A 27,183-nucleotide genomic window follows, 5' to 3' on the forward strand; every position below is an offset into this window, starting at 1 on the left:
TCTATCCAAGGCAGAGCTAAACAAATGAACATGCAATTCTTGTTCAAAGAATTAAATGCTGAAGTTACCAGATCACATGAAGACACCTGTTAAAATGATTCAAAGACTACATTCACTATGGAAAATCATTTTACTACTTATCTACGTTTGTCAACAATACCCACAAACAACAGTAAGCCTGGTGTCCTCAACCACCTGAAATTAACGTTTTCTTTTTCCCAAAGTCAAAACCAGTAGTGTCACCTGTTAGTTCAGGGGTAAAACTGATGCTGAATCCAAGTGGCTGAAGATGCTTTTTTTCATCTGTGTCCCCTACTCATTGCATTGCTAGCATGACATAAAAGGCAATTTAAATTATGATTTCTATTCCAGTAATGCCTTTCTTTTCCATGCTAACCGAACACCAGCTGATGTTAAGGCATAAGTAAGCAAAAGTGAGGGAGCTTCAGGCAAATAAGCTTGAAATGTTTTAGCTTTGCTGCAACGATAAGTCATGCTGAAAAAGCATTTTGTTCCTTATCTGCAAACGCAGTATAATCTACCTCACCTACTTCCACACAGATTACTGGAATATGCTCCTTAACACCCTCAGGCATATATTCTGTGCTGCTGTCCCCAAAACTATCAGATACCAAGTCTGATACTGTTGCCTATAGACAAACCAAGATTCAGCCCAAGCCAAATCCTTCACCGCCTGTTGGGTTCCCAGTCCGTCCCCTCCAAGGACAACCAAACAAGGAACTGGATTTATGATCGGATCTTTTTTGATGGCTCATACACATGGTAACCTCTGGCAAACTTACTGCCCCCTTACAAAGGCAGGCCAGATTTTGTGCTAACTTTAGTTCTGTGCCAACTTGCTAAATTCTATCAGATTGTGTGGGTGCAAGACAGCCCAGTCTCTGGATTTCTTTTTTCCTTTTTCTTTTTTTTTTAAACAGGACAGAAAGGAGATCTCAGTAAAAACATGAAATATGCCTACATCCAGGAAAATCCTCAGGAGGCTTGTTGTAGGAAGGCTATAATTAAGCAGTTGCAACAGTGATGCTGACTTCTCACACCAGAGGATGCGCATGTTGACCGCAGTTTCTGTTAACAGCGCTTGAGTCCTCTGTAGGTAAAATTGTAATGGTGTTGCACTGACATCCCAGGAACTCCCATGGTGTGCAATGCTTTCTCAGAGTTTCACTTTCCCCATGAATTTGGGATGCATTGGTGTCCCTTTTAAAATAGGTCTAACAAGCCATACTACTTCCCTGTGTTTAAAAGAGTACTCAGGAGATGGAATTAGCATATTTATGCTCATCTCTCTCCTCCTTCCCCAAATCATACTATGTTTGCTTACAAAACCATACCTTTAATCATCTAATGTAAAAATTTTGGTATGCCTAGAACATAACCAGAAAATCTTCAGAGAAGCCTTTTTCTACCATTACTTGTGCTGAAAGTCTGTAAACCAGTAATCCATTAATGTCCAATCCTGTAACTATACGGTCACACTAAAATAATCTGGAAGCCCAGACTCTGAAGTGTTTCTTTGTGATGTTCCAGGCCAAGTGTCCCACAAGAAATTGTTTGTAGGATAAGAAAATATTCACACAATGGTATGACTACAACTTCTCAAGGGCATCACAAAAAAAAAAATCCTGCATGCATCTGTGAGGAAATCCCTGTAGGACACAGTTAAGATACATATTAATTTTGAAAAGTATTTCCCTTAGGGAATTGTGTAAGACTCATGTCACAACCACCACAGCATTTACCCTCCAACAGTTAGCCGGGGTTCAGTCCTATAAGGTGTGGGGTGGGATATAAGCCTGCTTCTCAGGAAACTGCATGTCCCCAGAAAACCAAAGATGCTGTAAAAAGTTCTTTGTGCTGCCACTGCTCCTTGTTCCCTGTAGTGTTATTTGTGATCACACCCACTCTGAGCAAATCCATTAGGGGAGAGGAGAAACGTCAGGAAGAAGTTTCTCCCCCGACATGGCTTGCACCACTCATCTCACCGGCTCCAGCTCTGCCTGGCTTGAACAGCTGGCTAGGAGTCTCCAATTCCAGCAGCTCCTGGATGCTGGTGAGAGTCATGGTGATGGTGTTGACTGAGGTGGTGATGGTGCTGCTGGCAGTTAAGGGGTCAATCAGGATGGAGTTTCTCTCCTGACATGGTTCAGATGGCTGGCTTGCACCACTCATCTCACTGGCTCCAGCTTTGCCTGGCTTGAACAGCTGGCTAGGAGTCTCCAATTCCAGCAGCTCCTGGATGCTGGTGAGAGTCATGGTGATGGTGTTGACTGAGGTGGTGATGGTGCTGCTGGCAGTTAAGGGGTCAGTTTTTTGATCAATTATTTTACTGTTACTGGTCATGTAAGATGCTCTCTGCACTGTCCAGGTCTCTCTCTTTATAAAACAACAGTTTCAATGTTTTTTTACCTCCTCTGCTTCCATCAGGATGCCCAAAAGAGGGGTCTTTAACATGAACATAGCTCACCTTCCACAACCCTGCATAAGCACTTTACTGGGAATGTGAGCCAATGAGCTGCTGCTATGATTGTGTGAGGTAATTCAGCTGGTATTTGGAAAGAAATAAAGGAGACACTTCCACCATAATCTCATAAAATGGTTAGAGTTGGAAGGGACCTTAAAGACCATCAAGTTCCAACAGTCCGTCATAACCCCCAAGAACACATGGGCCTTAATTGTCAACTCAAGTTGTCCACAGGTTCACAGAATCACAGAATCTTCTAGGTTGGAAGGGACCTTAAAGATCGCAATTCAACTGGTATTTGGAAAGAAAGAAAGGAGACACTTCCACCATAATCTCATAGAATGGTTAGAGTTGGAAGGGACCTTAAAGACCATCAAGTTCCAACAGTCCATCATAACCCCCAAGAACACATGGGCCTTACTTGTCAACTCAAGTTGTCCACAGGTAGTCTAACTAGAAGGTGTTCACCCTAACACGCTTCTAGGAGGGATCCTGGGTCCTCAAGGAATGAGATCAAATAAATGTGTACATTTTATGCTATCTACATATAGGATTTTCAATTATCTTGAGCTCTCAGTACTGTGCAACCAACTAACGCACTACCTCAGCCCGATCAATGCTGTTTTAACTTCCTGGTTGTCTAACTAGAAGGTGTTCACCCTGACATGCTTCTAGGAGGGATCCCAGTTCCTCAAGGAATGAGATCAAATAAATGTGTACATTTTATGCTATCTACATATAGGATTTTCAATTATCTTGAGCTCTCAGTACTGTGCAACCAACTAACGCACTACCTCAGCCCGATCAATGCTGTTTTAACTTCCTCCTAGTGCAACAACATTATTTCTTAAGGCTGTAAAACTATGCCTTCTGCAATTACAGGATCACAAGTTCATCTTGTGAAATCAGTGCTGGAAGAAAAATGAGCTCGTATAAATCATACTAGACAATCACCTAAACATATCCTGGATCTTCTAGTGAGGTTGCATCACTTTAGTGCTCTCATGCTAACATGCGTCATTTCTAAACAAGGGTTTTACTAAAGGAACAATGTCATAAAGAAAAACATCCTCTTACTCTGTTTAGTATAGCCATTTGAATAGGACTAGTCACTAAACGACTCTTAAGTGGTCAAACGTCTGAACTGAACCTGCCCTTGCAGCTTCCACTTAGTTCCAGGCAAGAACTAATGGTGCTAATAACTCCTCCATACAAGGGGACCTACTTAACACTGGAAGACTTGGGCAGTATCCATGCAGCTTCCCACGAACAGGCTATAAACAGCTTTCTGCAAGCTCTTCTTTATATGGATGACTGAAGAGAACATACTTAGCAGAGAGAGGACAAAAACCAAAGTGCACTTCCAAAGGATGACCTGCTCTTTTTGATGTATGATTTTTCAGCAAAACTTTCTAGTACAACTTCCCATTTCCTTCGGAATACATCATTCTCCTGATCCACTACAGCCCGATGGAGTACGTGATGGCTGTGCCGTGTTATGACCTTGCACAACATAACTCACACTTTCAAGTTTGGTGCTTCCCACAGCCTGCTCTCTTCTGCCATGTTATGACCTTGCACATTACTCACACTTTTAAATGTGGTGCTTCCCACAGCCTGCTCTCTTCTGCCTGCTCCCCAGGTAGGAGCCAACACACTTAGCATGCACAGCTCTTACAGTCTCACGTGTATTTCCCTTGAGGATGGCAGCTTAAGGCAGAGTTAAAAAAATAAAGATTCTCTATCTCACGAAGACTCTGCCACCTTATCCCAAACTATTGACAATTTACTCTTGAAAGCCCAAATAGAAAGATTAAACCCTGTTCCCCCACATTCCAGAAATCGTCGACAACAAGTGAGCCCAATACCTTTCATTTCTAATGACAGCAGTGCCTGTTGCTCGGATCACAAATTGCAAATTGCTTCTTGCTAGCACAGCGTGCTGGTGTTGCAAGAACATCCCCAGATTGCAAAAATGTTTATAGGCAGATTTGTTCATAATCTGAGTAATTTAAGTGGTAACTTTTGAAACAGACACTGTATCTTTGAACCTTCATTTTCTTCACGTTTAAGGGATTGCTCAGCACAGGCTTGCAGCCTGCCTTCATGCATGCACTGTGCCATGATGTAATACAGTGAGCAATCACAGGATTGCAAGAATGTTTCTAGACAGATTTGTTTACAATCTAAGAAACTCAAATAGTAACTTTCAGAATAGGAGTCCTATCTCCAGTGCATTTTGTGTATGTTGCTGTGAGACCAAAAAGAAAAAATAAAAAAAAAAAATTAAAAAAAGAGTGTATCTTTGTACAATGATTGCAATAACAGATGAATAAACATGCAACTTGATACTTCACATCTGGTATTTCATCACTCCAAATACCTTATTCACATTCAAATATATTTAATACTGTGGAAACTTTATAAGGTAGTGATGTCTTTATAGAGGCAGTAACTCGCATGGAACTTTTAAAATTAAAAGCAATAGTAAAAATAATTTGTAACATGTTACTGTATTCTTCATAAAGTTAGTTACCTCGCAGTTTCCTAATGGAAACCCAGAAAGACACCTAATAATGGCAGTTAGCTACAGGGTCACACAAGCCTACAAAATAGGATTTCTTTTGCCGATGTACTAGTTCAAAGTTCAATTTTTAATAGTCAATTTATACAAGGTGTTTTGGAAATGAAGACTATTATTAGTCATCATGCAAAAATTCTATCATCTGAGCAGAAATTTTTATGGAAATATCACTTTCCCTTTACTGTCATGGTAATGCAGTCCAAGGAATTTTATGCATGACCTAATAAACATATACAACAGTTCTGAAAGGCTGCTATGCACCTTCTCATGTTAATTAGTTCTCATTCTTCTCTGTAAAACAACTAAACATGCTACAAAACTCCCTTTTAAAATAATCATTAACAGACTCTTAAGTAGGTTTTTTTCAGAGATTAATACATCCAACGCAAATCACATTGACTAAAATTTCATTCATAATTGAAGAGCAGTTTACAGGTCTCAAAAACTAAGATCAAACTATTTTCTTGTCTTAAAGGCAAAATCCATCTTCACTATCTCGAAGCTAAGTTAGCAATGCTGATAGTAACATGTCTGCAGGCGTTATTACACTTACTAGCAACTTATGTTACTTTGGCATTGTCCCTGGAGCTGCGCTAGTTATGTCTCTCTATAGCTAAATTTCAAAAAAAAAAAAAAAAAAAAAAAAAAAAAGATGAAAACATGCACACGGGGCCAAATCCATTCCCGTGGTAACTCCAGTGACTTCAGTGTTACACCAGGGATAAAAGTAAGGCTGCATTTCACAGCAGCTTTCATTCTTGTAATCTTTTCCAAAACACTCTCCCAGGAGCAAAGACAAGCACAGGCAAATATCCTGCCAATAAGTGAGTTCACAGGAATTGCTACGAGTAACTAAACTGTCAGCAGTAAAAGAACAACAATTGGAACAAACTACAAATACAGGACAGCCAATGCCCTCTAATGGGCTAGAGTTTTACTATGTGCTGGATAAACAAGGACACAGAAATTCATCAGAATTGATCTCTGAGAGGGGAGGCAAATCATAGGGTGTTCCACTTTGTATTAATGGATTATATTTGTGGTTTACCAGTGCTCCTTTTGAAATAGTACAGATGAAAAAATTCTTACCAATACCTTGCAAGACATATGGAAATGGGTCTAAGAGTCAAGTCTTTCCCCCATGCTTTTCCTCTATGCTCAACTGCTTCCACAAAGAGATAGAGCACCTCTATCCTCCTTCAATCTTTTGTATTTATTCCCTCCTCACCTTTTATTTTATTTACTACTAGCTAATACTGTACTAGGAGCAAAACCACAACCACACAAGCACACAGGAAGTGGGGAAGGAATGATGGATAGTGCTTTCCTGCAGAAACCTTATCACTGGTCCCTTGGCCTTACAGCTCACTCCCTTTCTCTCAAGAATTTCCAAACTATGGTTCCTGGAATTTGCCTCTCTGAACCAAAACAAGCGTCTTTGCTTCTTACCCAATCATTTCCTATAAATTTAAAAACAAGAGTTTCATTAAGATTTTACTTTGTTTTCTGAGGGTTTCCTCAAGGAGCCATAACCCTGTTACTGGTAGCAGGGTCAGCTGCAGCCTGAAATGCTTCTGGTCTCACACAAGTCACGACTTTGTCCTTACAGCCTAAGGATGCCCCAGGGCGAAAAAAAGACATCCCCTCCCCACCCATGGGGCCCTGCTACCCTTTTCTGTGGGGGTAGGGTTGAGAGTCTCTTGTTCTCGTCCTCCTCTGGTGCCGTAAGTTACTTTTTTGGGAAGGCAGGGGAGAGGAAAAGGCCCTCCCCTTCCCTCCTTCGTCCAAGATCACAGCTGTAGAGGAACAGCTGAAGTGATTCAGGCTGCCCAAAGAGGTCACAGATGTCCCTCAGTACCACTGGGGCTGCTGCTGCCCAGGTGCCACCACGGGCAGGCACTCCTCAGCCACCCACCCCGCATGCCCCCCAGATTCCAAGCCCCCCGGCCCTTCTCAAGCAATCTTCCAGGTCGCCCCCAAGCCAACTGCTCAGGAGCCTGTACACAGCCCCCTTAGAAACACCACTTTTAAGGACAATTTTAGACCACCATAAGGAACAGTGAAGAAACTCTGGCTTCTGCTCACATTAATGTCACAAGGCTCTCATTAAATCGAAGACAGAGACTTAAAATATTTCTTCAAGCAAAAGAGAGACTTTTCTCAAAGTCTCTCTCCAAAGATAAAAAACTACAATTGCTTAACTTAATCCACACAGAGTGATCATTATATTTGCCTCCGTAAAGATCATATTTGTTCTAGTGCCTATATCTAAAGGTAATTTCAGTTAGAAAATGAAACGGTGCTCTCTTGACCTTTTGTCTTACATGGTTCATGAATTACTGGCACATTACAATATCCCCTAACACTATGGAAGCTTAGAGATATTGCAATGTCTCTCTTGTAAGTGAAATAAACTTGGTATGCCACTAAAAGGCATTAAATTATTTTCATTATGCCACACAGAATCTAAAACACTTATACTGTTTTGATTTCAAAATCCTTGGAGAACAATTATGCTCTCAGGGCCATAAGACTCTATTAGAAAGTCCTCAGAAACCTAGCATGGTTTCAATAAATCCTCAAACGCTACAAAGCAGTTACTCAGCTTGAAGAATGAAAACATGAGTTCATCCACTGCAAAGTCAGGATGTAAATTCTGCTTATATAGTACCTTGCACTTCCTAACACGTTTTTTTCTCCCCAACCAGGGCAACATTTTAAGTCAAGATTTCAGCATCAAACACACATACCCCCTTTCTTTGATTGAAAAGAAACAATATTTGATTTAGAAGAAGCATAAATATATAAGATGTGCTTATATGCTTATGGCATTCCTAGCTAGCAATATGAATCAGCAATGAGATATGCATAGTTTTATATGTATATAATTTAACAAATGTTAACATTCAGGATTAGACAACCATTAAATTAAAGCAGTGCCTGTCAACATGAATGGATAAATAAGTTAATTTCTTTAATTTATACAATGGCGCAAGAATGTCTCAAAACACCAAAAATCAGGTTTCAGGGGTGATAACTGTGGTTGTAGGGATCTCGATTTAAAAAAATGCAGCCACCCTTATTTTGGCTGATGAGGCCGTTCAAGCTGAAGTAGAGCTTTTGACCATAAATACACAATAAGCTTGTTTGTACATACGTGCTTATGTTCTCCTAAAAAGAGCACAATCTTCTAATTAAGCAAATCATCTCCCCTTTCCAAAGGAAAGTAACACCAGTGAAATGCAATCAAAATAGGCAGAAAGGGGCGAGAAGGAGCAAAGAAGAGAAATTGTATTCCCCTGTGCAGGGAGAGGAGGAAGAGGGAGAGAGAAAAAAAAAGAGCAGACACCCAGGCGGGAAAGCGGGGCCCGGCAACTTTCTGCCAAGGGCAGCTGAGATCCTTCATCCCAACTCTCTTTTTCCAGACACGACGTTTCGTGTGGCCGCCAGGGTCACATGGCAGCTGCGAAGGGGGGCGAAAGGAGGGGGGACACAGGGGGACAGGGTCCTGCCCGCTCTGACACCCCCCTTCAACCCCCCCGTCCCCGGCAGCAGCAGCAGTGTCCCTGTTTCCATGACCTCAGGCGGGGGGGGCACAGCTGGTGGCAGCTGCAGCACCATCTGCTCGGGGCTGCGCTCCCCCCGCCGCCCCCGGTCACCCCGCCAGGTAGGGGCAAGGTCCTGTTGGACCCCCGGCCTCGGCCTCCCGCGGAAGGAGGAGCCGCCCGCAAGGAGAAGTTTGCAAAATGGAAAATTAAAAGCGAAGGAGAGAGAAAGGGTTTGGAGAAGCAGGGGTAAAACAAGCTGGGGAGCCCCGGACAGAGCATGCAGATGTCAGTATCCCTCGGCGGAGCGGATATTTATGGAATGCTGTCAGCACGTCATCTGATTTACAGCAGTTTGCATGGAGCGAAGGGGAAAGAGAAAAAAAAGAAAAGGCACAAAAGCACCCCTAACATGCCTCTTTCATCGAGAGGCTTCTGAACACAACAAGAACTTTATCACTTTGCAATTTAATATTGCACATTCTGCCACGTGATCATGCAGAGTGTACTGCCCGTTTCTCTTTCTGCACTATTTATTGAAAAATAAAGAAAAATGCCTACTTTTTTTTTTATGCTCAAGGACTGACACGTTTAAACACTTCTGTTAAACATCCCCATTCAGGCACAGCATTCATTAAAGACACAATTCTGCATCCATATTGCTTCCTAGTGCCAGTGAGCAACAGACTGGTTGGGACAGTCCCGGGCAATGCATCAGCTCAGCTGAGCTCCCTCAGCTTCACACATTTCTTCAAGATTTACTCCATAAGTACCAAAATCAGAGCCAGGAATTTTGTGTAAAACCAAGCTGGGCTTTACAGTTCTCGCTGGGACAATTATTTCCAAAGGCTAAATGTGTACCACTTACCATACATTTTGCCTTCATCTGATAAGATGATTTTCCTCCTCCCACACGGTGGATAGATAGCTAGAGCCTCCTGAAAGCTCTGTTCAATGTCAGGGCTCCAGACACCTTCTGCATCATTGTCAATAGGTTTATCTGCAGAATCACTCATTCTTTCAATATCTTCGGCAGGACTCTCGCTGCCGCTCCAGCTGCTGGGCTCAATGGTGATGGCTGGGGTCTCCAAGCCTAAGCCTGGAGTCTTAAAGGAAATAAACCTACAAAACAAACAAACAAACAACCCCAAAAGGCATTAAAGAGATGGAACTTCGGGCAAATATTTCTGTCTACTTCTGATACTAAGTTAACAGCAGCTGAGCAGTAACGGTAATAACATGAACACGGGAAGCACCCAAAAAAGTAAAAAATTAGTAACAATTCTACCTCAAACCAGCAGAGGTGGAGCAATAAAGTTATCAGAAAGGGAACTCTTCACTACATTTTCTGTGGGCAATTACATCACGGCATAGAGCATCTGGTTATTTCTCACAGATAGTCAAAGTAGGTCTTAATAGCAGGGAAAACTGCAGCACACAACAGTTCAGCAGGCTGAAGACTGGCACCCTTAAAATAATGAGCCAGATCCTCAGGTGGTGTAAATCAGCATACTCCCACTGCATGGAAGGGAAGCACACCAGTTTATGCCACAGCAACCACCAGAGCCTTAAACCACTTAAACCTAAAAACAAAAGCCAAAAACTATTGTTCACATTCATCCGGATGTCAGTAGAGCAAATGGAATTACACTAGTGATGACACAGCTCAATGTGATTAGCTGGAAAAGGCTGTTATTTTCAGATTTTACCCAAATAAATAATACAATCAGAATCTGAGCTACATACAAAAACAAATCTTTAAAAGTATAATACCAGAGCAAGGACTTACAAGAAAAGATATACACTTTGCCTGTTTTAAAAAATATCTGTCACAAAGCCATAGCAGAACAAAAATTACAAGCTTCAAGTTGCTGAATCAATTTAATAAGAAATAATTTAATATAGCTGCACCTGCTCACACCACCAGAGCTGCAGATCTGTCAGTGTTCCTTTTATATTTTTGAAAGAAATACAACTCTGCTATAAAGACTTGCTCCAGGCAAAAAAGCTGCTATACCAGACCAAATTCATCTCTAGTGTAATTCTTCGGGAAGTCAGTGAAATAACACCAGGAACAGATTTGGCTCAACATGTCTAGGCATAATGCAGCTTTATTTTGAAAAACGAAGAAGTTTGGTGACTCTAACTGATCTAAGTGGATGGGAGTGTTCAAACATGCACGCATGAACTGCACAAGCACTTAAAAATCCAGTTAGTTGGCTAAACACTCAAAAAAACATAAACTATAACGTGTTTTTTCGGGTGGGGGAGATGAAAGCAGGCCCTTTCCACACACATAAGAGAGGGGCTCCCCCTTCTACACACATCCATCCTCATGCTGATATGCCTCTCCGTGGGGTCTCGATATGTTGTAAAATAACAGGTGAAAAGTGGCAGACATGCATTCACCCCACGGAAAAAGAAGGGGAAGCTGTATGTCAGAGGCTGTGACAGCTCTGACGAAACGCCTTTGGGCTGGAGAACTCCCTGAAAGAAGAAATATTTACAACAGCCCTCACCCAAACTAGCCAATCAACCGATCACTAGAGATAACCAAAACCTGATAGTCCGGTCCCTCGGAGGCTACGGTGCCTTGCAAAAAAACAAAGATGAAACTGAGGAAAGGGGGAGTAGTCTCTCAGTCTCGCTAACCAACGTTACCGGTCTGACATCCAAAGTATGGGGTATTTCCACTTTTCCAGGCTCTAGCCGGAGCTCAGAGGGATCAGTACACGCGAAATAAGACTCCCAAGAACTTTATTTTCCTTACTTGCATGTCTGTTTCTACAAAGAGGTGCTTCTTAACTTTGCATTGGTTTGAACATTTCACCACAGTTTATGAAAATGTTAGTGCCTACCCACCAGTAATCTCAAGGCTAATCAGTGTCTTGAACGCCTTTTAATAACTGATAATGAGGGAGCAGATGGATTCACAGGGAACCACACACAAATGATAAATGAGTGGGAAGTCTGGCCAAATACACCACTTACTGTCTGGGAAATCCCCAAATGTACAAAATTTTTAAAGTCTCATCACAAAAAGGGAGATGTAAACCTTTGTAAAATAGTGAAACACCATCCTTCATCATTCTCAGAAGGCTGAAGGGTTGGTCCAATGTTTGCAAGATTTGAACATTGTACGCAAGATTTAGCCAAAACATAAACACAGCGATACTGGGAAAAAATGACAAAACCAATCATGTCCACTTAAGCCTTCAAACACAGGGGGAATTTTAGGTAAACAAGAGGTAATTGAATGTTGACTGGGATAATGAGGGGGGTTTCAGTGTTACTGCCACAGCGCAGGGAAAAATGGCTACTGGAGATTTTATTGGCCTCACATGATTGAGACCACAGTTTAGCATTTCACCAGAAGCCGGTAAGGAGTGGGACTGTTTACTGGGTCAGTTCTTCAAAGGTGTTGTGGGGAGGAAATCCTTCCCCTCATCAAACCCAGCCACGACAGCATGCAATGCACAGCACAGCCATGGGCATCTTTTGCTCAGCTGAACCACCCTCTGCTTATAAAATCTGCCACAGTCATAGCCTCAAGTCTTATTATCGTCCTATAAACCAGCCCTTGTTATTACAGCATGCTGAAATAATAATTAAAACGCACACAAGGAAAACAGAGAGGCTCTAAAGTAATTAATGTTACTTGATATTCATGTTAGATCTTGTATTGTGTTTACTGGTGAATTTTCACTCATGTGCTATCTCCCTTCCCATTCCTTATTACCTACTTGGATATCATCTTGAGGTATTAGTAGTTACTATTCCAGCCTCTAAAATGTAAGACAACCAAGTGTTTCTTCCAGAACATCTGTACAATAGGGGCAGGGAGTAACCTGCTGGAAAAAAAACCCCTCTCATACTAAAGGTTACTTTTAGTGATTTCCATTTTAGTGCATGCTGACGCTGCAGATCAAGCTAGAGGACCAAGGGGCAAAAAACCTTGTATTACAACCACTAAATGGCTCCCTCTTATTTCAGGAAAATAATGAGCTACTCAGTTAATCACTTCGAGCTCAGCTCTACATACCAAAAGGCAATTCCACCTACTTCTTAGCTTGAATTCTAAGGACCCAACTGTGATGAAAAATTTCAGACCTGTTATGCTAGAGTCCGACGTGATAATCAAAAATAATACAAGCTGTCAATAGATGAGCTTTGTTGCATATTTCTAATAAGCTATCTCATGTGAAAAATGTGGATTTACAGTCCAATTTAAATTTCTAAAAAAGTAAAAAGAAATAAATAAAAAAGGTAAACCTTCTTTGTATTAGCAAACTCCAAATCTTACAACACCAATGTTCAGTGGAGGATGAGTAAATCTCCTGGAGGCAACTGACCCCACCCTAGCCCCCTCCCCAAAAGCGGAGCCTGCACACATGACAGATCAAGTTGAAGAGTTCTGCATTTGCTTTTTATCATGTTAACTTTCAGAGAACCAATTTCATGGTTGTACTTTCTGTTAACAAGATTAAAACACCTCAACACTACTTGGAAAACCAACAAAAAAAAAAAAAAACCCTGAAACCAAAACCAGATTTTGGCTAACCTTATTGTGTTTTCTAAGATTGCTTTAAGCACATTGCTACAGTTTAGAAGGTCTCTCTTCAGAGTCTCCCTTTTAACACCAGTCTCTCTCTGTTATGTATTTCAGGACAGCTTTGTGTGAGTTGCAAACCTGAATGCATCTTTCCTGCAGTTGCTTTCTGCACTCTCCAGTTAAGTGAATTCTAAGTGTATCTGGTCTTCTCATGAAGTTATTAAGACACTTTTTCTATGCGTGACAGAGGTATGTTCCCCCCTCCAACACCACAATGTTACATTCAGCAATGGAGAAATTATTAGGGACAATACTGGATTTTAAAAATACATTTTATAGCCAATCCATTCAATACAGCTTCATGAAGTACCAGATATAACTTATTTTCATTATGTTGACTTAGTAGAGTAACTTGAAAAGTTATTTTACAAACTCAGAGAAACGGGACAGCTATTGTCAGAGCTGGTCAAACCAGTGGATTTAACTAAAATGAACCAATGAATTTAACTAAATGATAGTCTTCAACACCTTATCAAGGGAATGATTTCTTTGCTTGCATAAAACATTCTCTTATGGCTTCACTTTATGAGCAATGCAAACCCGGACTTGCCCAGAAAGTTGCTGCTCACAGACCAACAACTGAGATCAATAGCTCTTCAGAGGAGCGTAGGGCAAGTGCAGATTTACGGCCTTGATATGTTTCATATCCTTCAATACTTGCACAATGAACTAATATGGAAACATTGTCTTTCAAGAGTCATCAGAGCTGAACCTTACTTTACAACATTCTGCAAAAGTTAAACCATTTTCTCTGTTTGTTCAATTAACTTACTTTCTTGAATGTCAGTGTACAGGTGCCAAATGGTGCCTTCACTGCGGTATCACTAGTATATATACATAAACTCTGGAAGAGGATTAATATTCTCCAGGTATTAGTGCAGGAACACAAGAAAGACTAAAAATGTGCCTTGATTCTCAGACATGTCTGGAAAAAAAAGGATTACGTCTCTCCAGTCTTCTAAATTGTGTCTGCTTGAAGGGTGCAGATATTTTTGAGATAATCTGCAATGGCACCAGCAAGAATTTGCAGGTGAGAAAGCATCAGTGTTGTTATTTACAGTGATCTTCTGGTTATGAATGGCTGCTGAAGACTACCAAATAATTCTTACAACCAGCCCAACATTTCCAAAACAGGTCTTTCAGAAAAGTCTTAATTCTTGAGGTAAAGATTTTGAGTGTTGAAGGGGTAAATTACACTTTTAAGAATACATTTTCCTTTTAGTTTGTGAACAAGTTCATCTTCGGTTATATAAAAACAATGGGACCAGGAATCCAAAAGCTTTTTATAAACATTCAGACAATAATGAGCAGATGAGTAAAAACCAACTAAATCTAAAATTGCAGATGGCACATTTTCTCTCAAGGCTTGAAAAGTTACAGACCCATGAGATTGTCCTTCTGCTTTGTTCAGCAGTGCAAATCCACAGCTGGAGCACTAAGGCTTCAGGAAAGAACTGCTGGAGAGAATCCAGAGGAAGAAAGTTATCAGATCTAGAAAATATGACCTACCAGGAAAGGAATTAGGTTTGTTTAAATTTAGAGAAGACTGATGTGTGAAGATAACCACTTTGAAATAAGGAAAAGGTAACACTGAAGCAGAGAAGCAGCTTTTGGCCATTTCTACCACCGATAGGACAAGAAGCAAAGAACTTAAGCTGCAGCAAGAAAAACATAGGTTGGGCATTTGGAAGACTGTTCTGAGCCTACCAACAGTCACACACCAGAAGCAATCAGTCTGGAGTACTGGGGAACTGCTGGGGGCAAGTGTTGTTAAGAACAGGTGACACAAACATTTCTCAGGAATGATACAGCTATGCCTAGCCCTGTCTGAGGTAGAGGAATAAACTAGATGATGCCATGAGACTCAGCAGCCAAGACACAATGTAAAACATGCCTAGAGAGGGAAACCTGCAGTGGGAGCAGATCCTTGACTAGGCATGGGGGAACTCAGATGTCCAAGAGACTTCATAGATATCCTAGTGACCAACTTTGTGGGCTGCAGAGCAGAAATCCAGGGGAGACCAGCTTTCCTGTGGCCAATTCCGGTGGAGCTACATGCCCCTTTGCTCTGTGTGGTCTTCTCACACAGCTGCTGGGCAGTTTGCTGTATGAACATCACTGGCAAAAGCCACCTGTGAAGTAGCTCAAGCCAGGCAGGCTGGGAAGGGAGAGCAAACCACCAGGCTGGGGAGAAGAGGGCTCTTTCTCCTGCCGGCGCTCTCCGTGGGAGTTTTGGTCCCCTGGCCACTCCATTCTCCTTCCAGATATCAGTCGAACTACCTGACACCCCATATCACATCTGTTTCTCAAGCTCTTTCTGCACCAATTAAACTAAGTATGGAATTGATGTAAAGCTTGAATTTTACTAGGATTTTATGGTTTCCCTAATAGAAAGTCAGTTTAATGCCCAACTCCAAAGAAACATTGCTCCTATTGCTATCAGTACAGAATTCTTCTGCAGGTCTACATGACGGGTCAATTTACTTCTGAAGGAGGAAATCAACAGGAAAGTCACAGCATCTCCAAGGGCGTACAGAAAACTCTTCTGACTCTCGCTAACAGAGCAGCCCTAGAAAAAATGCTAGATAGGAGCCTTATCCCAATCTAAAGCAGCAAATAGCATTGCTAAGAATTAAAAGTGGAGCTTTTGTAAACTTTTTTCCAATAAAAAAAATGTAAAGTTTCTACTCTGCCAGTAAAGGTATTTTTGCAGTATTTATGCCAATTAAGCAGTACGCTCAAGCCCTTAAAAAATATACTTTTTTATTTAAAAACAAATTCATACTCTGGATTCTGTAGCTGTAATGTGTAAGCTTGTATGGATTTTTCTCATTCTTTGAGGTGTCCAAATGTCATTACTTTCAGAAAAACACTATATATATATTCAAGCCATTTTATATATAATTTAGTTTTATGAGGAAAGGATATAACACAGTATGAAGAGTAAAAATTTAAATCATTTACAGAGCATCCAATGGCAAAATCATTAGCTTAAAATGACTTTATATTGTATTTTTGTTACAAGGCCTACTTATCAGCAATTATTCCCTCTCAGAAGAAAGAGCACCAGGAGAGAGAAGCAGCCCATTTCTAGGATAAAGTATTCCTTTAAAACTCAGCCAGACTAATTCAGCCATTCACTTTTGCTATTGAAATGAAATAAAAAGAGTTTTTCTCTGACTGCATGAACACTTCAGGGAAAAATTCTGATGCTGTGCTTTTTTGGTGACCAAATAGTTGCATGCAATGATGCTTCCGTGTACTTTCTATCATTCATACAAACTAGTTCTGTTCTCCTACAATTAAAGTTACCATTTCTTGCTTGGGATTCAATATATTTACTAACTGCAAGCTACCTACTTCAGATTGGTCTTTGGGATCTGTGGAGGAATAACACGATCAGTTCTTCTACAGCTACACAGAACCTGCAAGAAGCAGCACGGTGATCTTTTCTGAAGCAAGTGCATTATGCAGTGAGTGAATTCAGGTATTACTTTTTTTCCCTCAACTACCACTCTCTGCATATGCATAAAAGTAGCAGGAAGACAGACAGTGCCGTGCCGGTGTGTAAAATACCAAAACCATCTAACTTAACATCAGTAAAGTAATAGTTTCCTTCAAATATAACTGTACGCTGCTCATCTGAGAAGATTTACATGCGTATTTTCACGGACTGAGAGGAAACTTACTGAACAAAGAATTACTTAGATCTGCAAGAGTAGGCAGCATATAGACCTAAATGTGAAATTAGGATTACATGAGCTGTTTCTAAAAAGAAACAATGCATTCTCCTTGAATTGCTTGGGTTTTACTTATAGAAACAGATTACTCAGCAAAGAGTGGGCTGATGTTAATATATGGGAATTCTTCGGTTTGCAAACAGCTTTCATCTCTCTGCACTCTTTATGCAACAGAAAAGAGTATTTTGTACCACTCTGAGGGCCTAATTTATTTTTTTTTCCCCAAAAGCCTTTTTGTTCATATATAATTATTGTTGTAAGGACACTGAGTCATTGACTCCAAGACATTGACTCCAACCCAATTTTCTTTTCCATTAGTTTTAATTTCATACAATTAATAAAATGGTTCATCTCTCAGTGGGGAAATGACTGGATCCAGACTGTGACTACACCACACCTATGGGCTCTGTAGGCTTTGTGCCAGCTCACCAGGATGCATTCTGCGAGCAGCTACAGCTACAAACCATCCACAACATCCAGCTAGCACCCAGCAATCCAGTGTGCAAAGTGCTTTTTTTAAGGGGCTACACATTACTTGTGGTCCATGGCCTGCACTGATTACCAAGTTATCACCAGGTAGGTAAATCTTAACATACCAGTTGTGAATCCTTATCTCATTACGGTCACAGCTGTTTGAGAAACAATTCCTTCTTCATGTGATACTGAAGCAGCCACACTCATCCTAGGTGCTAGTGCTCATTTACGCCCAGCTGGTTTCAATTATAAGGGTGTTCCTGGGATTTAACCCAGCTCAAATACTGCATTGTGGTGGTAACCAACGAAGATTATTCTAAATATGACTTGGCAGTCAGCGGAATGAAGAATAGCGAGCGTCGTGTCTGACTTGCTTTTGCTAATTACCACCATGAGGCAAAGGAAAGGATAAAACATTTACTAACTCTCAGAAGGAAAAGCCATTCTTCTTGCAACTGCAGGAGGCGACTGTGCAACAACCCAGCTGCTGTGCTCTGCAGCGGGAGCCCATCGGGCACCTACTGTTGCCCAACAGGGATGGCTTGTGAACGGCAACGGCAACATCTATTACCAGTGTAACGCTGTGGCGTGCTTACCCCAGCTGTATTCCAGCTGTGACTTTTCTATGGCAAGACCTGCTATATTGTGAAGTGGGAATTATTAATTTCACCCAATCCGATTATTCAGCTTTTTAGAAGAATGCTCTGTGACCGAGGGGGGTCTGCCCACACCTCGGGGGCTCCGCTCCTACAGCAGGTGGAATGGCTGTAACAAACATTCCCCAGTCCCAAGACCCCTAAGTAGAGGCCACAGTATAGTCCCTCAGGGCAAGGTCTGCAGCCACTGCTTTGCTTGGGGCAAGTTTACAGAACATTTGGGCAGTTCACTATGATTCATGCTGCTGTGAACACATGTAAATAGGAAATAAAAACTAGTATATGTAGCTATCAGGACAATGGGGTTTTTTTGTTGTTTTTTTTTTTTTTAAAAAGAAGGCTGGAAAAAGAGATGGAAAAATAGATGCAGTTCTTGCTCACGTCTAACAACTGTCCATTCCTTGAATGCTTTAAGATCAGTCATCCAATGGAGGCTGAGGCAGGAGTCCACAAATTATGAATTACAGTATGAAAGCCCAAAGAAAACAGACACTGGCCCTCCTTCAGCTCCAGTGGTGTTCATCTCTCCCTGTCCCTTCATACAAGCAACTTCAGCATCTGGACCTGGATGCAGACACAAACAGGCTAAAAGCCTCTGGACCCAGCCATCTTGTGCATCTAATGGTGGTCTTGCCACTGTTGTAGTCCCATCTACCTGGGAGTATATGAATAATGGAAACACAGGCAGTGGTTTTCATATGTGCAGACAATCTCTTCTTTGTAGTTTGTCATAACTGCCTTCCCACAGCATCCCTGAGTACGACTAGTTATTTTTTAACCCAAAAACCAAACTGGAACTATTAATACCACATACCAAGTATTATGAACATTAGAATTAGGTACGTCCTTGATCTCTGGTGTGTTACTAGCTTCCTGCTGGGACCACATATGATTCCTTGCTCACACATGACAGACCTGGCAGCAAGTAATTCTATCTAGATGTAGCCCTGAAGCCATTTTTTTCCCCCGATTCCCTAACCCTCCCCAATTTTATTGTAGTTGCCACGTCACACAGACATTTGCAAAACCAGATCAAATCCTTCATGTTCTCGGCTCTCTTATTTTATACCTGGCATATCACTATATCACTAACTGGTTTTCTACTCCAATATTAGATTTTTCTCTTTTTTATAAAAAAAAAAAGAAATTGCTTTCAGGATGAAAGGGTTTTTTCCACAATGGCTGCAAAAACATGACTGTTCACTCTAACAGCTCTGAGTGAGGTGAGAAAAGAGACAGAATACCACCTGCTTGAACAACTTTATGTAAGTTTAGTCAGGAAAGGGAAAACCAATGCTATCTGAAGGGTGGTCCAATGTCTGACTCGTTCATATGTAACATAAAACTTTTGTCTATATAAAAAATATTTTATATAATGATTTAAGTATTCTGTTAAAAGGGTACAAAAAAAGGCACAGTAAAGTAAAAGGTTCATTCATTTACTCAGGTGCATTTGTTTAAACAAGAAATAGCCACAAAATTAACCCTTTCCCTATACCAAGCTGAAGAAGGACCCTTCTTTTATGAAGCAGGAGAAAGGCAAGTTTTGGACTAACAACTGTGATATCCAGTTGGCCAAAACCACCTTTGGAATCCAGTGCTGGCACCTTTTTATCCTTCAAGCCCACTTGTTCTCTGCTTTGCAGATGTTACACAAACACTCCTTTGCGAGTGCAAACACACACACACACACTTTCTCAAATATTCATTGAAAGAGCTAAATTTTAGCTAAAATTCATGTTATAAGTTAAGGAAACTCAGCCAAACACCATCTACAAGCTCTATTACTAAAGCTACTACAGAAGGTTGTGAACGTCTCATGCTCACCTGAATGTGCTAATTTGGTACCAGTCAAAATCAGGAGAAAACAGTTTTATTCTGCTTTGGTGTTACTACTTGAGCTACCGCCCCGGGCTCCAATTCTGCCAAAACAGAGCCATTTTATACAGATGAATAATCACTCCAAGTTTAATGAAGCTCCTCACATCTCGATTAGCAATTGTTTTGGCTGGAAAAAGGCCCTGCCTATCAGCCCTGGAGGAGCCTGGAAACAGAGGAGTGATAATACTGGGAGGGTCACTTTGGGAAAGGCTGTGGTTTTCTGCTGATAGGACACAGAATCGCAAGACACAAAAAAAAGGGGGGGCAGGAGGGGGGTGGTGTGTGAAATCACAGCACCACGGCCCTCAGCAGGGCTGGGATTTAATCCCAGGTTTCTGGCCTTGTTCTCACTGACTCTAAACAGAAAGAAATTTCAGAAACCAGCATGTGAGATCAGATAGGACTTGGGGTCCATGTCGACTAGTCACAACATGTCTAGTGGCTTGTCTTCATCACAAGCCAACACTGGAAACCCCACCTTATGTTTTTGTGTACAGAGAAAAACCAAAGCAACAATTCTGTTTCCAAGTGCAGTAGCTGTCAAATAAAAATATTTTAACTCATTTTGTTTTCCAACTGCTAGCAGTAGTGTTATGGGCAAATTACCTGCCAAATTAAATTTCAAGTCTGAGTTGTTTATCTATGTAGTACAAAGGAAGCCTCCTATGTAAGGAAATGAGCATTACTAATACAGCACTTCAAACTCCAGGTTCTTCCTTCCATGTCACACTTGCCTCCGATGCCTGTCCTTCTACAGGCGAATGCATCGGCATCAGCTTTACTTTGTCAGTGTGACTGTCTCATATAGATAATGACAGATCTATAGCTTGCATCTTGTCCATAATGGAAAATTTATTTCTGACATCTCAAATAAGATTCTACTGAGAAGTAAGGATGCTTTTATGCAGGTGGAGTGGAAAACACTCTCCTGCTGAGACACTGAAACAATCCCTAACTGTGGCAATCTTTAATTGCTCAACATAAGTAAAACCTACAATGACTAGCTGCAGCATTTTCAAAACTCAATATAATAGTCATGTAGTTATTCTGCACTTCTCTTGTAGTTACCGCCTGTTGAGGAAGCAATTTCTGTCTTAAGCTCCGACTTACGTTTCCAGTCTATTTCCACCCCTTGTTCACTGTAGTTTAATCCTACTTCAGGAGGTGTCAATTTTCCACAAAAATAACTTTGCTGGCAACCATTACGATTGTGAATTCACTGGACGCCGGCAGAGTTAAAGAAGAGATGGTGCGGTCATACAGCAGAAAACAAAACATACACAAAAACCCAAACAAAAAGTAACAAGCCTAGGAACTAATCCTCATAATTCTACTGGACTTTAAAAACCTTGAATTTAACAGAAATACTGATTTCACAGCACACTGTCATTTCTGCCACAGCACCCCTTCCTCCCCTCTGCTGGCTGTTCACAGTTTCACGGGCAATCATCACCTGCCTCTCACTCTGCCTCAAGAACGGCTCTCCTGTCCAAGACCTCACTTCTGATTTCCAGCTTTGTCAGTAGCCCCAAGTGTCTCTCAGGAGCCGCCCCGATAAAGCCGTGCATGCCGCTGGCCAGGCAGAGACTGCAACGCCAGGATCTCCCTGAGCTGCCTGGGTGTGTGGGAGCAGGTCCGTGCCTACCTAACCTCAGCAGACCCCTGCCATTTTCCCTCACCTGCCACGCTGCAGATGGAGCTGTTTCTTGGAAAAGGAGTGTTGGACTCATCCGACCCTGCATGGAAGTCTGTGCTGTCCACTTTCCACTGCTGTCTGCTCCCTCATGACTGGGACTATCGTCCCTGCCACACGTGGAAGAAGCGGGGTGGGAAATGAGCACAAACAGAAAGCCCTGCAGAAAGGGGCCTGCCCAAAGCAATGAGAGAAACCCAAAGAGTATATTAGAGAAACAGAAAGGAAATGCATAGACATGTGTTGTCCCTTAGCTGCTCTTCACTCATAGAATCATAGAATTTCCCAGGCCGGAAGGGACCTCCAAAGGCCATCTAGTCCGACCTCCCCACAGTCAGCAGGGACACCCCCAACTAGACCAGGTTGCCCAGGGCCTCATCGAGCCTCTCCTTGAATATCTCCAGGGATGGGGCCTCAACCACCTCCCTGGGCAACCAGTTCCAGTGCTTCACCACCCTCACACTCGGGACCTTTCATCTCAACCCTGTCTGTCAGTCCTCCTCTGTTTGGTGGGAGGGACACGAAAGGGGACCATACCTTTGCAAGGCTTGTTTTACTTCTCTCCTCATGGGCAGTCACCCCAACAGTTGGGTCACATTTTCTCCTTTTTCTAGAGCCAGAGCTGCCACTGTGCCCTCAGACATCTGCGTGCTGCAAGCCCAGGGCTGCTCTGTCACTCACTCGTGAAGGCCACGTGCCCGGCCGAGCTCCTGTGGCCAGAGCACACCCAGCTCTCCCCCTCAGCACATCCAGCCAAGGTGCTCACAGAGGATCCACAGGCACATCTAAGCTGGAGGACTGGTGCTGCCACCAGGGTGATGCAAACTGCCTACTGTAGCTAATTTTACTGTATGTTTTCTTCATAAGACTCTGATTGGGTTCAAGAAGAGCTGAAACAGTTGTGTTGGCCACATGCTGTATTGTGCTGCTCCTGAAAAGGCACAAGCACGGCAGTGTCCAGCTTGGTTCTTTGACCAATGCAGGGAGAAATACCTTTCCAAAACAATGCTGTTATTTAGACTGCAGGGTCTCTGAAGGAGATAGAAAGTGGTTTCTCAATGTTTTTGATATAGCTTTACCATCCTAATTGGAGTGTTCAGGAGACAGTTTTGTAGTAATATGAAAATATATTAAATTCTACAGATTGTCCAGGGGAAGGAGAGTATGCAATAAAATTCCAATAACAACAGAAGAAAGGTGTCTGCCCACAGTGTTCAAGAGTACCCCACTGAAACAAGCTAATACACTGTCTAGTATCAATAAAATGCTTCTAACACAAGCATTATATAGTATCTGAAGGTCAGACAGTATCAAAATCTGTTTATGAAGAACAGTTAATGCTCATGAATGCACACACTTCTATACCAAAAATGTTTTGTCAAGCTCAGAAAAGACAAATAGACTCAATTATTTATATTTTTAAATTAAATTAAATTAAACTACATTTGCTCTTCAAAATTACCTCTGTTTTTCATAGTGTTGTCTATACACAAAAGTTCCTTTGATTCAATGGATGTTTCTGGTTTAGGAAAAACTCAACACTTCAGCATGGCTTCTCCAGTATGTTTCAAATTAGAGGCTAAGGGTGGTTTCATGTTGATAGCTGAGACTTCAAATTTCACAATTTAATTCACTCCCACAATACACCATTAGAACTCTGCACTTTTTCTTTTTAAATTCAACATTACAGCTTTCCAGTCCTTGACAGGTAGGCCTCTCTTTAAGCTAGAATAATTTCTGGACTTGCACAGTAAGAAAATGTCAAAATCTCAAGTCTCTGGGAGATCTGATTATCAACCCTAATCTATCTAGTGGTGTTTCTACTGAATCTAACACTTCAAGAAAAGGATTAGAGTGCCCCTGATTTTTCTCCTGCTTGGCTGTGGACTTGCCATATGATTCTTTACACCTTCCAGTGCTTTACCATTTGCCATAACCTCTTTGCCGGGAAGCTCGGTCTGGCTGTGATCCAGTGACTTCAAAACCAAGCAGGCCTTCTTCTACTTACTGCCAGTACAATCCTTGGACATCCTAGGCAAATGTATTTCATTTGAGTATTTTTGTTATTATTATTAAATGAATACGGAGAAGGAGAGAGCAACCCAGGCAAAAAAGCGTGACCCAGAAAGGGAATGAGTCAGGAAATGACCCAGAGAAAAGAAAATACTTTGGCTTTCTTCCTCAGACTAGCAGTTGGTTTCCTCAAATGACATCTTTTTAATTTTATTTGAAAGTATAAAAAAATGCTGATGAACATTACAATAGAAGTAAGCTTGGCTCTTGGTAGAGAAACATGACTTAGAGCCAAGGACATTTATTTTTCACATTTGAACTATTTTTTGAACAGCGTTTCCTGGCTCAATGTCACTGCACCACAGATAGATATGATAGCAGATAAGTGTATGAGATTTTAGATCAACAAGAATGTTTCTTTTACAATGAATGCATTTGTAGTCAGAGCTCAAAAGTGGTTTTACTTCTGCTATGCATGGAAGATGTTGTATTACACGGTGTTTTAATAATACACTTTCCTTTTTAAAACAGAATGTAATTCACATTCTCTGACACTGCAGCTGCAATTCGATAGTTGGATTTACTAACCAGGTGGATTTACAGTAACAAACGCTTCAATTTTCTTTCCCTCTCCAGCTCACCTTTCTGCCACCTTGATTTATTTCTGTTTCACAGCTGTGCCTACCAAACGATTCTTACTCTCACTCTACACTTTTCCACTTCTGCTTGCAGCTGATCCAAACTAAAACACAATTTTTCTGGGAATGTGAAATTAAAGAATTCTGTCAGCAAGAATACAATATCCAGAACCGAAGGGAAAAATTTGCCTGGGAAAATGATAAAAAATTACCTGAAGGCTAGAGGTTCAAATTTAGAAAAGTTAAAAAATTCTCAGTTTAGATTCCACTACTGGTAGTCACTACAGCACGCCAATAACTCTCCCACAGATTCTATGGAATTTATCCACCTCCAGTATTTACAGCACTAAGCACGGTAAATAGTAATTGCTTGAGTTACATAAACATAGTCCCAAGCCCCAAATATCCCATTCTCAAAACTGGTATCGCTGTTGTTAAAACTGGCACCAGAAAACCTTAGTAGCACAAATATGATCCAAAATACAAACCAATCCAAATAAATAATGAAAAACAGATCAAAACAAAGCAGAGAACAAGCGAACACTGAAGACCAACAAAATGAAATTAATAGGTAAAATAGTGAAGAAAACTGAGGGAGCCTGCTCTCGGCTCCCTACCCTGTAAGACCTCTCCACAGAGGTGGAGATGCGAAGGAGACTTGGGTGCAGGCACAGGCCATGCTTGAACTCTGCAGGCTTGTTCAGCCCTGTGGCCCATCCAGTGAAGAGCTTCCCCTCCATAGTGTTACACAGGGATTCAAGAAGGCAGAGCCCAGTCTAAAATTGTAGCCTTGTGTTTACATATTAATTACTGAAAAGTTACTTAACTTTCAGCCATATCCTACCGTAATGAGCTTGGGCGTTCTTAAGCCTCTCGGAAAGGGAGCTGAAGGCAAACCATCTGGATTGTCTTTACTTCTGAGTAGTCCTGCCACTGCGTCTTTCTTTATAGGTACTCTAGACACTACCCATCAACGGCAGGCTCTGACAGACCAGTAAAATGTGCAAATTCCAATTACAGGGACTCTGCACTTCCAGTGCAGCCCAGCTGCCAACCACGCAGAGATTTGCAGCGATAACAATTATACTTAAAAGCGTCTCTACACGTTTGAATGCATTTACACATTCTCCTTTTACTCTCTATTTATTATTAATGGCAACTCAACTAATATCAAGACCCCAGTGTGTTTGGCACTGTAGGTGTACAGAAGGACAGCAAGTTCTTGCTCTGAGGATTTTACAATCTAATTATAAATGACAGCAGATGGAGGGTGAACATTAGAGCTGTTCTGCTTTTCATCAGGAAATTTAAGTCAGGTAACAACTTTTAACCAGATAGTAATGATTACAGGCTAGGCTGCAGGCATATCTTAGTCAACCTTACACACTGCGGTGACAGTGGACAGTTCCAAGATAGGTAATCAGGTCCCAGAAAATTCAGGGCTTTACAGGTGATCACCTGTATGGAGATTTTTCAGGAAGCAAAAGGGAAATTTAGCTTTGTTATGTCACACTCACACTTGCATCTAAGCATGTATTTAAATCCATGTCTATTCACCAAAGAACTTAACACATAAGCCCAGCATCTGATGGGATTTTGCACCTCCTCACATTTTTAGGTGTCATTCTTAAGTCTACCAGAAATAAGCTGCCTATGTAACTTCATATTAATCCAGCTGGGATGTCATAACAGTTACAGGTGACTGTTACAGATTTCCGCAAAAAAGGATTTTGAAGCTGTAACTGATAAAGTTTATTCACCTGAGGACTATACTGGCCATTCACTGGGAAGCTGTGGCATTGTTTTATACAGACTGAAACATTGCTCCCATCCTTGCTGTGGCAGCACAGTCTGCAGACCTGCCTGAGAGGCACCAGGCTCTGTGCGGCTGCATATGACCTGCACACTGCCATCTGAAGACCCCCAGAAGAGCCACGATGTAGGAAAGCACTGGGGGCTGGGCTGGAGATAAAAATAGCGTGTGCAGGAGCAGCTCCTATGGGAAGCCCAAACAGTAGGGAATAGGCTACTACAATACAAAGGCCCTTGCAGCTGTAGATTCAGAAGTGAGCCCAAGTAAGCAAGGGCCTCCTTGTTCCTTGTACCTCCTAGACTGCAGCTGCCTTGCTTCCTAGGTGGCAACCACAGCTCTCATCCCATTGAGGTGACTGGAGCAGGATGTCTGCATTTGGCCCTCTTAGAGGCCATACCTCAGTACTGAAGAGCACCAGAGATTTACAAGCTGTCCTTTATATATAAAATATTAATGTCATGCTGAGACTTCATCTGCTGCATTTCTTACTGCTTTACAAGAAGATTTGGAATTTGACTCTGCAGACTGTCCTGTAGGATCGGAAGCTTGCAGAGTCCTTCCCAGGGCCCTAGGAGGGCCTCTTGCACAGAACCTTGTGCTCTCCTTTGTTCGCAAACAACAACTAACCCATGAGTTCAGGAGATGCCAAGCACCACATGTTCCACTGAAGCCAACTGGTATCAAAGGGGACTCACCACTCCTCAAAGACAAGAACTGAATTTGCTCATGTGAGGTACAGAATCACAGGCGCCACTTCTTGGATTTGACAGAAAATGGATATGTAAAGTTTGGATTCCCACAAGTGCATGCAGCTGTTGAGGGAACCCGAAGTACCTAGCAAACTACTGATTACCAGCCACGTCCATGTAGAAGAAGGGTTATTTATTGCACCACACTGTGGGAATGACTACATCAGCTAAGAGTTCTGGGCTTAAGATTCATTTTGTTCCCACTAGTAAATTCACAAACAACTCACAGAAGAGGAGCAAAGGTCTTTATAACTCCCTAATTTCCAAGGCCTCCCCAGGCTACCTTTGCCCACTTTCCAC

The 27,183-nt window shown here is 41.7% G+C and overlaps 1 protein-coding gene across 6 annotated transcripts in view; it reads right to left on the minus strand.

Moving 5' to 3' along the window:
• TEAD1 (TEA domain family member 1 (SV40 transcriptional enhancer factor)) overlaps window positions 1-27,183 on the minus strand; it is a 165,428-nt gene that overhangs the window by 101,939 nt on the left and 36,306 nt on the right. For all 6 annotated transcript variants that reach the window (XM_014952565.1, XM_014952570.1, XM_014952569.1 and 3 more), the window contains exon 2: window positions 9,483-9,736. In XM_014952565.1, the coding sequence (XP_014808051.1) occupies window positions 9,483-9,630 (148 nt within the window). In that variant the 5' untranslated portion in view covers window positions 9,631-9,736. The remainder of the gene's footprint in view (window positions 1-9,482; window positions 9,737-27,183) is intronic.

The sequence above is a fragment of the Calidris pugnax genome, unplaced genomic scaffold, assembly GCF_001431845.1.
Source record: "Calidris pugnax isolate Ruff unplaced genomic scaffold, ASM143184v1 scaffold248, whole genome shotgun sequence".
NCBI classification, from domain to species: Eukaryota; Metazoa; Chordata; class Aves; order Charadriiformes; family Scolopacidae; genus Calidris; species Calidris pugnax.